The sequence below is a fragment of the Schistocerca piceifrons genome, chromosome 2 (genome assembly GCF_021461385.2).
Source record: "Schistocerca piceifrons isolate TAMUIC-IGC-003096 chromosome 2, iqSchPice1.1, whole genome shotgun sequence".
NCBI lineage: Eukaryota > Metazoa > Arthropoda > Insecta > Orthoptera > Acrididae > Schistocerca > Schistocerca piceifrons.
In genome coordinates, this window is record NC_060139.1 from 656,074,113 (window position 1) to 656,086,293 (window position 12,181).

Sequence of the window (12,181 nt, forward strand, 5' to 3'; positions counted from 1 at the left end):
CAGAGTACATACGATGAATGGTGGTGGCAGCGGGCATACTGAACGGCCTGATGGAGAGCAAAAAGCTCGGCCGTAAAGCTGGAACATTGGTCGAGGAGCCGGTATTTAAAGGTGGCGGCCCCGACGACAAAGGCACAGCCGACACCATTGTCAGTTTTGGAGCCATCGGTGTAAATAAAGGTGTGACAGGCAAGTCGAGCACGAAGTTTGACAAACCGTGAGCAATACACTGCAGCCGGAGTACCCTCCTTAGGGAGTGAGCTGAGGTCGAAATAAATATGAACCGGAGCCTGGAGCCAAGGTGGTGTCGGGCTCTCACCCTCTCTGAAGGTGGTAGGGAGGGCAAAATCCAATTGTCGAAGCAGGAGACGGAAGCGGACTCCGGGGGGTAGCAGGGCAGACACATACAACCCGTACTGACTGTCGAAAGAATCGGCGAAGAAGGTTGGTTGGTTGGTTGGTTGTTTGAGGTTAAAGGGACAAAACAGCAAGGTCATCAGTCCCTTGTTTCAAATAGACTCCATTCTGCTAACGGGACATCTCAGTATAGTCAGAAAAATAAAACGGATAAAGGGAAAACGTAAAAGGGCAGTCACGTTGTCATTAGTAAAAACAAATGAGGGAAGTAGGCAAGAGAACGAACCCAACACTATGCTGAAGCAGCATAGGCAAGACCACCTGTGACTTAAAAGGTACAACTGCTATAATGCAGAAAGTACGTATGGGAATAGAAAAACTAACCAAGCCTTAAAAAGAAGGGGTAAAAACAGTAAAAGGGAAAGAAAAGAGGATTCCGGTCAGGGAGGTGAATCGGGAATCTCTGAACACTGCCTACAGTGGGAGACACCCAAACACTCACCGCCCTGCCCCAACACCAGAGGGAGATTAAAAACTTTAAAACTGAGAATAAAAACCACTCTCCCGGAGGAAACCTAGAACCAGAGAGACCATCCGGGAATCGTCAGCCAACATCAAAGGTAAAGTGTGGGGGAGTCTGTACTTAGCACGCAGAGCCAAAAGAAGGGGGCATTCAACCAAAATGTGGGCCACTGACTGGAAGGCTCCACAACCACATAGCGGGGGTGGCTCATCACGCAAAAGGAAGCCATGGGTCAGCCTGGTATGGCCAATGCGGAGACGACACAGTGTGGTCGAGTCCTTGCGGGAGAGGCTAAAGGAAGAACGCCATGGGCCTGGATTCACCTTAATGGCACGAAGTTTATTAGACAGTGGAGTAGCCTCCCAAGAATTGGCCCATGACTGTGCAAAGTAAGATTTGATGTGAAGCCGTAAATCCGCTGCAGGAGGGGTTACAGAAAACGGGGGGTAAGTAACTGCTCCCCCAGCCAAACGATCAGCGAGCTCATTACCCGGGATACCCACATGGCCCGGGACCCATAGGAAGTCAATGGAACAAGCAGCACGGTGAAGATCAGCGAGATGGTCATGGATGGCAGAGACCAAGGGATGGCGCGAAAAACACCGGTCAATAGCAAGAAGGCCACTCATCGAGTCCGTACATAACAAAACGCGGTTGTGTTGAGATTGTTTAATAAAGGTAAGGGCCCGGGAAATTGCCATCAATTCCGCAGTAAACACCCCACATGAGGGTGGCAGTAGATGATTTTCCGTTCCAACAAAGGACGTGAAGGCATACCCAACATGATCAGCAGATTTAGAGCCATCAGTGTAAAAAACAACAGCATCCCGAAACTCCCATAAAATTTGGCGGAAAAGGAACGGAACACCACCGGGGGGATGGAATCTTTCGGACCGCGGCGGAGATCCATCCAAATTCGAGGCCGAGGAACTAACCAAGGAGGGGTGGAGGGGAGGGAGCGAGGAAGACAGGACAAAGAAGGAAGCCGAAAATCACGGTTAAGAGACGCAAGGCGCAGCCCAACCGGTAAACCCGCCCGAGGGCGGGAGTCAGGCGGGCGACGTCCATGGTCTGGGAATAGGATAGAATAGGAAGGATGAGCGGGAGAAGAACGGATAGTAAGGGCATAAGACACCAGAAGCTGGGACCGCCGAGCAGAAAGGGGGGGATCCCAGCTTCAACCAGGAGACTATCAACAGGGCTAGTAGGGAAGGCACCGGTGGCCAAACGGATACCACGATGGTGGACTGGATCCAGCACGTGCAGCGTGGAAGGAGCAGCTGAACCATAAACTTGACAACCATAGTCCAAACGTGACAGAACTAGAGCACGATAAAGACGGAGGAGGAGGGAACGGTCCGCACCCCAGGAGGAGTGGGCAAGGAAGCAAAGGACATTGAGTTTACGGAAACAACCTACCTTCAGGAGTCTGATATGGGGCAGCCAAGTGAGCTTGTTGTCGAAAAGAAGACCTAGGAAACGAAACTGTGGAACCACAGGCAATCTTTGTGCAGCGAGATAGAGCTCTGGATCAGGGTGGACCGTAGTACGGCGACAGAAGTGGACCACCCGCGATTTTAAAGGAGAGAATTGAAACCCGTGTGAGAGGGTCCATGCAGAGGCACGCCGTATAGCCACCTGGAGCTGCCGTTCTGCAGATGGCATCGAGGAGGAACTAACCCAAATGCAGAAATCATCCACATACAGGGCAGGGGCAACCAAGGGACCGACAGAGGCCACAAGTCCATCGATAGCAATGAGGAAAAGAAGGACACTCAAGACAGAACCCTGTGGGATGCCCGTCTCCTGGGTCCGTGGAGAACTAAAAGCAGTACCAACTCGAACTCTGAATGACCGATGGATCAGGAACTGGCGGATAAAAATCGGGAGGGGGCCCCGAAGACCCCACTGATGAAGGGTTAGTAAGATGTGATGGCGCCAGGCCGTGTCATAGGCCTTGCGAAGGTCAAAAAACACTGCAACCAAATGGCGGCGCTGGGAAAAAGCCTGCCGAACTGCGGATTCCAAGCGAAGCAAATGATCGATTGGAGATCGTCCCTCTCGAAAGCCACACTGGTAAGGGGACAATAGATCCCGAGATTCGAGGACCCAAGTGAGCCGACGGGCTACCAGCCGTTCAAGTAACTTACAACCAACATTGGTCAAACTAATTGGCCGATAGCTGTCAACAGATAGGGGGTTCTGACCAGGCTTAAGGACAGGAACCACAATGCTATCCCTCCACTGAGAAGGGAAGTCACCCTGGAGCCAGATACAGTTAAACACCCGAAGAAGATGGTGCCGTTGTGGAGCACTGAGATGTTGAAGCAGCTGGTTATGAATGGAATCTGGGCCAGGGGCCGTATCATGAGAAGAAGATAGAGCAGAAAGAAATTCCCATTCAGTGAAAGGTTCGTTGTAAGATTCTGACTCACAAGTGGTGAAACATAAGGTGACAGCTTCAGCCTGCTGTTTTTGATGAAGGAAAGCAGCTGGATAGGAGGCCGACGCTGATGCCACTGCAAAATGGGTCGCAAGATGTTCTGCGAGAACTAATGGGTCCGTACAAATGCCATCTGGGAGGTGAAGGCCTGGGAGGGTGGACTGCCGATGGCAACCTTGGAGAGAGCGAAGTGTAGCCCATACCCGTGACAGAGGGACAGTGGAACCAAGGGAAGAAACGAATCGTTCCCAACATATCCGCTTGCTCTGTTTGATTAAATAACGGGCTTTAGCGCGAAGGCGCTTAAAGGTAGAAAGGCTGGCTACAGATGGGTGCCTCTTAAAGTGTTGCAAAGCTCGACGGCGATCACGGATGGCAATGGCAATGGCCGTACTCCACCACGGGACTTGCCGACGACGAAATTGTCCAGAGGAGCGCGGGACAGCAAGGTTAGCAGCGCGAACAATCGCGTCAGACACGTCACGTAGGACGTCATCAATACAACCCAACAAAGAGGGAGAAAACTCGACCTGTGCAGTATATAGAGGCCAATCGGCGCGGTGGAAAGACCAACGAGGTAACCTGTCCATCGGGGAGCGGGAAGGGAGCGTGATAATCAACGGGAAATGGTCACTATCACAAAGGTCGTCGTGTGGCGACCAGTGTAATGAAGGGAGGAGAGAGGGAGAAGAAAGAGAAAGATCAATGGCAGAAAAGGTACCATGACCAGCACTGAAATGAGTAGGGGAGCCATCATTCGGCGAAGAAGGACTGGTAAGAGGGGTGGTCGGGCATAGACAACAGCCGGCAGGTATACCGACACAGCAGTACGTCGCGCCGGTAGGTCAATGGTAATTCGGCAGCTTCAGCATAAAGACTCTCGACAGGACTAGTGTAGAAGGCTCCGGTCACAAGACGTAACCCCCGATGGTGGATGGAGTTGAGACGGCGTAAGAGGGATGGCCGAGCAGACGAGTAGACGAGTAGACGAAGCTCCCATAATCCAGCTTCGATCGGACTATGGACCGATACAAGCGAAGCAGGACAGTGCGATCCACTCCCCAAGATGAACCACTAAGAACTCTGAGGACATTAAGGGAATGTGTACAACGGGCCGCCAAATAAGACATGCGGAGACCAACACAGTTTCCTGTCCAACGTGAGCCCTAGAAACTTAGTTGTTTCCACGAATGGGAGAACAACGGGACTGAGATGTAAGGATGGCGGAAGGAACGCTTTATATCGCCAAAAGTTGATACAAACCGTCTTCTCTTCAGAGAACCGGAAGCCATTTGCCACACTCCATGAGTATAGACTGTCTAGACAACACTGAAGGCAGCTCTCCAGGAGGCATGTTCTCTGGGCACTGCAGTAGATCGCGAAGTCATCGACAAAGAGAGAGCCTGAGACATCAGGTGGAATGCAATCCATAATTGGATTGATCGCGATGGCAAAAAGGGCTACGCTCAAGACGGAGCCCTGAGGCACTCTGTCCTCCTGGTGGAAGACGTCGGACAATACGGAACCCACACGTACCCTAAACTTTCGATCCATTAAAAAGGAATCAATAAAAAGGGGCAGGCGACTGCGTAGGCCCCACCTGTGCATAGTGCGGAGGATACCTCCTCTCCAACAGGTATCATAAGCCTTCTCCAAATCGAAGAACACGGCTACCGTTTGGCGCCTTCGCAAAAAGTTGTTCATGATGAATGTCGACAAGGTCACAAGGTGGTCAACAGCGGAGCGGCGGTGACGAAAGCCGCATTGGACATTGGTAAGTAGCCGTCGAGATTCAAGAATCCAAACTAACCGATCATGAACCATGCGCTCCATCACCTTACAGACACAGCTTGTAAGAGAAATGGGGCGGTAACTAGTAAGAAGGTGTCTATCCTTCCCGGGTTTGGGTATAGGAACAACGACGGCGTCACGCCAACGCATGGGGACCTGACCTTCGGTCCAGACGCGATTGTAGGTATGAAGAAGGAAGCTTTTGCCCGCCGGAGAAAGGTGTGCCAGCATCTGAACGTGAATGGCATCTGGCCCCGGAGCAGAGGACCGGGACAGTGCAAGCGCACGTTCGAGTTCCCGCATAGTAAAGGTGGCATGATAAGTTTCCAGATTCAGCGAGTGGAAGGAAGGCCGCCGAGCCTCTTCTGCCTCTTTCCTGGGAAGGAAGGCAGGGTGGTAATGGGCGGAGCTTGAAACCTCCGTGAAAAACCGGCCGAAGGCGTTGGAGACAGCCACAGGATCAATGAGGACCTCATTACCTGAGGTCAGGCCAGGTACTGAAGAGTGGCCCGTAATGCCCGACAGCCGGCGCAGGCCACCCCATACGACAGAAGAGGGGGGAGGAGGAGGAGGAAGGGTGGTCCCTGGGGCAGAGGGGGCGGGGGCCACGGGGGAGGAGGATTTGGAAGGGAGGGATTTGGGAGGCAGAGGCAGAGACCCCGGATGGGGGGAGGAGGCGGAGGGGGGGACAGGATAGGGGTGAGGATACCGCGGAAGGAGTGGACACAACTGAGGCAAACGAAGTGGTCAACGGCACGGGATGGAGGCGGTCATACTTCTTCCTGGCCTCAGAATAAGAGACGATCAAAAGTTTTGAGTTCTTGTATCTTCTTCTCCTTCTGACATGCGGGGCAGTCGGAGGATCTAGGCGAGTGGATGCCAGGACAATTAACGCACCGAGGTGGTGGGGTGCATGTATGTTCCTCACGAGGAGAACGTCCACAATCGCCACAAAGGGGCTCAGCCTCACACCGTGATGACATGTGCCCAAAGCGCAAACACCGAAAACAGCGCATAGGAGGCGGGATGTAAGGTCGCACGTCGCACCGGTAGCACATCACCTTTACCTTCTCCGGGAGAACGTCAGAACGTCCCCCTCGAAGGCGAGGATAAAGGCCCCAGTGTCGATGCGACGATCTTTGGGGCCGCGCTGGACTCGCCGGACGAAATGCACGCTCGGCGCTCCAGGTTGGCCCTGAGCTCCTCATCAGATTGCAGCAAGAGATCCCGATGAAAAATAACCCCCTGCGTCCTATTTAGTGCCAGATGCGGGACAATGGACACTGGGATGTCCTCTAGGCAGTCGCATACCTGGAGCGCCGCCGACTGTGTGGCGGAGGTGGTCTTTATAAGAACGGACCCCGAATGCATCTTACTGAGAGCCTCGATTTCCCCGAAGATGTCCTCAATGTGCTGAACAAAGTACATGGGCTTGGAGGTGGCGAACGTCCCCCCATCGGTTCAAGAACAGACCAAATAGCGGGGGAAGTACTTCGCCCCAAGCCGGCGGGCCTGTCCCTCCTCCCAGGGAGTGGCCAAGGGGGAAAGGGCAGGAGAACCAGAACTAGAGACAGTACCTTTCCTTTTGAAAGACTCGGCCGCAGAGCGACCTGATACGTGTTGACGTTTCATCTGCGAAACGTCCGCCCCGATACCACCAACTCCGACCAGGGGCTCTCCCCACGGGCGCCACCCAGCCTCAGCAAGGGCCACCTGGCAGGATGACCGTTGCCGGGAGTCCTGATGCCCCAAGGAGACGGGCATCTACTCCTTGGCCGACGTGGGGAGGGTGCAGCTCAGGTATCGGCAGTACGATCCCTGTGTTGTCAGGGGGCTACAACCTAGAGGGTACATGACAACCCCACCACAACGGGCTGGCTACCGTGCTGGATTTCTGGTGCCATGAAAAGTCCATCATGATCGTAGGTGCAGATGGGGACGCACTATGGGCGTAACTTGTACAACCCATCAGGCGTTTAGGCCCAATTTGAGGAATAGTGGGTATGGTTACAACGCCGGTACAATGCTGAGTGCCAAGGTCTTAGTGCACTGAGGACCAGTGGTACACCACCTAAGGCGTCCTTCCCCAAAAGGCTCGTACTTCTGTAGAATTTTGAAAAATGGAGGTCAAACCCCAAGGGGGACCATCACATGGAAGGCCGAAACGGTTGAAACTCCATTTAGTCGCCTCTTACGACAGGCAGGAATACCTCGGGCCTATTCTTACCCCGGACCCGCAGGGGGTTACTTCCTATGTGATAGTGAAGTGGAAACATGAGGGGACACGTACAGCACAAAAGTGTACAGGCCGGCCCGTCTGTTGACAGAGACCACCGACAGTTGAAGAGGATCATAATGTGTAATAGGCAGACATCTATCCAGACCGTCACACAGGAATTCCAAAATGCACCAGGATCCACTGCAAGTACTATGACAGTTTGGCAGGAGATGAGAAAAACTTGGATTTCACAGTAAAGCAGCTGCTCATAAGCCACACATTACGCCGGTAAATGCCAAACAAAGCCTTGCTTGGTGTAAGGAGCATAGACATTGGACGATTGAACAGTGGAAAAACGTGTGGAGTGACGAATCATGGTACATAATGTGGCGATCCGATGGCAGGGTGTGGGTAAGGCGAATGCCCGGTGAACGCCATCTGTCAGCGTGTGTAGTGCCAACAGTAACATTCGGAGGCAGTGGTGTTACGGTGTGGTCATGTTTTTAATGGATGGGGCTTGAACCCCTTGCTGTTTTGCGTGGCAGTATCACAGCACAGGACTACATTGATGTTTCAAGCACCTTCTTGCTCCCCACTGCTTAACAGCAATTCGGGGAGGGCGATTGCATCTTTCAACACGATCGAGCACCTGTTCACAATGCACAGCCTGTGGCGGAGTGGTTACACGACAACAACATCCCTATAATGGACTGGCCTATGCAGAGTCCTGACCCGAATTCAATAGAACACCTTTGGGATGTTCTGGAATGCCGACTTTTTGCCCGGCTTCACCGACTGACATGAATACCTCTCCTCAGAGCAGCACTCCATGAAGAATGGGCTGGCATTGCCCAAGAAACCTTCCAGCACCTGACTGAATGTATGCCTGCGAGAGTGAAAGCTTTCATCAAGGCTAAGGGTGAGCCAACACCATACTGGATTCCAGTATTACCGATGGAGGGCACCACGAACTTTTAAGTCATTTTCAGCCAGGTGTCCAAGTACTTTTGATTGCATAGTGTACGTCAAGAAATTAACATTTAATGAAAGTGGTTGTACATTAATCTTAAAAGAACTGTATTTGTGTCCCCGAACATCACATCATCCTGTTGGCAGTATCTACGATGATATTCACACTCCCTTCATCAATATTTATTTAAGAGGTTCTGAGGGGCCATGAAAGCTACAGCTGCTCAGTTATGGAACAAGTCAGTATATAGTTTACAAAATGGCGATTAGAAAATTTATGAACAAAAGAAACCAAACAATTAGTAAAACACAAAAAAATGTGAGTAAGTATACAAATAAATATTGCATTACAGAGAAAAGTTCTCAGCTACTGCAAGGAACTCTTGCATAAAGTAGAATATGGGTGCCATTAGCAAACTGACTTGGCATTTCCGAGAGCCTATTGAAAATTAAACCTGCTGAACAGTGCACATACTTCTGTATGATACAAAGGAAGTGTTATCCATGTACAAATCTTTTTCTTTCTAGTGTTCAATGTATGAATTTTGCAGTTTCTTTTGGATGAGTCAATACTGTCAGTTTGACAAACCACATGATTGATTTAGATTCATAGACACCTGAATGAGGGCCTACACAAAGTCTCTGAACAAACACAGAAGATTTGCCCAGTCCACCTTTACTGACCTAAAAATATTTTTGGTGAGAGCACAGAGTCGCTCAAAATGTGATACCACAGGAGATGATACAATGAAAGTAACGAAAGTAAACAGACTTTTGCCTTTCAATGCCGCACACAATGGAGATTATACAAATAGTGAAGAAAGCAGCACATAATTTCTGTTACAGATCATGAATTTGATACCACCACGAATGTTTTTCAGCTTTCCTTAGTCCTAAGAATTTAAAATGTTTGACTTCAGTAGCTGTCAACCATCTTGGGACAATGAAGTTCTGTTTTTTGTGTCTGAAATTGTATCCATTATGTTCTGTTCCATTAAAGAGTTAATCTGTTCTCTGAAAAACAGATGCTGATTTTATGAACCTTTTTTTTTATTTTGATGTGCTTTCAAACAAATCCTCAGTCCAGTGACAAATGTAGGTACGCTAAGACAGGTCTCATAAAAATAACTGCACAACTTTAAACCCTTCAATAAAGTCTATGACCACGGTGCTTAGGGCTTATGCAAGAAGAATGAGAAGAACACCACACTGGAAAATTCTCAATATTTAGTTTTTAAAGACAGGTTACGAAATTTCAAGTGCCAGTTTTCAAACAGATGCTTTCCATTTGCTTATATAATGATGGCATGTGACTAGCACAGCAAATCAAAATACAAGGGCCATTTGGAAAGTAAGTTCCAATTGGTCATGTAATGGAAACGGCTGTGAAAATCCAATGAAGCTTTGCACAAGACCTGTTGGCCGGCGTCTCTAGTATGTCCATCAATCACATCACATCACTCTTCAGTTCTAAGCACACATGAGCATGCAAAAATGCCTACAAAATCTTGTCTCCCACCAAGTACGAGGGTCTGGTGAGAAATATCACGTGAAGCTACGCAGCTCATATAACATAACTTCATGACTTTCCTTCTTCAAGACAGTTCTTAGCAACACCCTGCAGGGGCAGTGAAGATGATCCTGCAGCATTTTCAGCCCATAATTGGCTCCCTTCAATTTTCATTTCTTCTCACATGAACCACTGGTTATGAAGACAACATTTTGGCACAAACAATGAGCTGCAGCCCAGTGTAGAGAATTGGTGGAAAGCACTGCCAGCTGCCTTCTATGATGACAGTAACGGAAAGTTGGTACAACGCTACAACAAATGTCTAAGTCTGAGCAATGACTATGTAGACAAGTAGCTGGAAGTTTTAGCTAACTATTGCAAGTGAAACATTTTTTATTTTCCTAGCAGTTTCCATTTTGTGTCCTACATGAACTTATCTTCCGAATACCACTTTAGTAATACAAGTGCACATCAAGAATCAGTATTTTTTTTTTAATTGCAACACTAATATACTTGGCGATGTCCTGTACTTCCCCGATCTTTCATCATTCATACAAAGCTTATGTAACATGGGGATTTTCACATAAATATTTTTTCCTTTATTTTGTCTGTCTGTCTATTGGAGCTCTAGGGCACAAATAGCTGAGATGATAAGCATTCACGCCCCAACTTAAAATGTGTCATTTTCGAGGGAAACCTGTCCTTAGTTCTTGAAATTAGTAGACACGCGACCTGGGTAGCATTAGCAGATGCATAGATCTATAATGAACAATGATAGTGAGTCTGGAATGGTAATTAAAAACCAAAACATAGTGGAAAGGTAAAATGAATAAGTACAGTAACACTCAGATTTCGAGGAACTGTTTGGTAAGAGCTTGTAGGACAACTGATGACCATGGTCAAAAATTAAATCTCATAACCTTTTGATTAGCAGTCTGGCATTTATACACTAAGCCGCATAACAGAATATGTGACTTATCTTTCTTTTATGAATATGACAAGATCTGCAAACAATACTGTACATTAATCTCTCATTGGCATTCTTGGTTGATCAAACACAGTTCAAGGAAATTAATATAACCATTCTTATTTACTTCTATGTGTCAGTTATGGAATATATGTACAGTATTTGGTGAAAGTTGTGGTAGCTGAATACAGCATCTACAGTAACATTTTATTTCAACTGTATGTAATAAATCCAATACAAGGTAGATCATACAGATTAAATAAACAAACAAAAGTAGCACCTTTTTGCGTGCACAAGTGGCCCTTGGCAGATAATACTCCTACCATTAAGCATAGAAACATTTCATGTCCTACCTCTTCTCATTTAATAACCGAGACACAAGTTCAGCACGAAGTCTTCTCCTGTTTTTGACTTCATCAAACAATTTAATCCTTCTGTCTGTCAGTTCTCCAGTAATATCAATCTTTCTCAATACTTTTAAACACTTTTGCAGAGTGCACGATTTCTGAATAGGTTGGTCAGCTTTGAGGGCTTCTGCATTAAATATGCTTCTAGCATCCTTCACAGCTGTAAATACAACATTATAAAACATAAATCATAATTTCACAGTCACATTAGCATAGGCGTCTACAACTTAGATAAAACAGGGGAGAAGCAAACGGTGGGAGACAAAACCTTTCATTGGTGCTATGTCTTGAATGTCTCCTGACAACGTAAATATTTCACTACTTTATTTCTTCAATAGTTTACTGAATTGTTATCCAAAATTGTTCCTGTCCTCCTCTGTTCTACACTTTTGAAAGTAATTATAATTAATTAATTAATTATAATTCTTGTGGCATCTTTCTCGATAAATGTTACAGCATTGAACTTTTCTTTAGTTGTGTGTTTCATACGTGTGACAATAATGTAAACAACATCAAATATGCATCCTCACCCTACAAACCGGGGACCTTTGATAAAGGTAGCCAGTTTTACCACAGGTGGAACCACACCAGAGGGATATTTGTGGAGATGTTTGACTAATATAAGAGGGTAATCCCAAAAGTAAGGTCTCCTATTTTTTTTTGCAAGTATATAGACCTGTTTATTTCTACAAGGGCTTACATCATCAGTTTATAGCTTGAACATTAAGTTATTTTTCAACACAATCACCATTTCTGTCGATCCATTTTTGTAGACGCTGTGGTAGCTTTTGTATGCCCATGTCATAACAGTTTGTCGCCATGCTATTCAGAAAGTAATGGTCCTCTTCTTTCACCTCATCATCGAAGCTGAATCGCTTTCCGACCAAATGTTCTTTTAACCTAGGGAACAGCTGGTAGTCACTGGGCGCCAAGTCAGGACTATAGGGTGGGTGATTATGTTCCACTGAAACTGCTGCAGGAGAGCAACGGTTTGCT

The 12,181-nt window shown here is 47.8% G+C and overlaps 1 protein-coding gene across 3 annotated transcripts in view; it reads right to left on the reverse strand.

Moving 5' to 3' along the window:
• The window catches only part of LOC124777909 (transcription initiation protein SPT3 homolog), a 110,129-nt gene that overhangs the window by 55,399 nt on the left and 42,549 nt on the right, over nucleotides 1-12,181 (reverse strand). For all 3 annotated transcript variants that reach the window (XM_047253462.1, XM_047253461.1, XM_047253463.1), the window contains exon 3: nucleotides 11,132-11,345. In XM_047253462.1, the coding sequence (XP_047109418.1) occupies nucleotides 11,132-11,345 (214 nt within the window). The remainder of the gene's footprint in view (nucleotides 1-11,131; nucleotides 11,346-12,181) is intronic.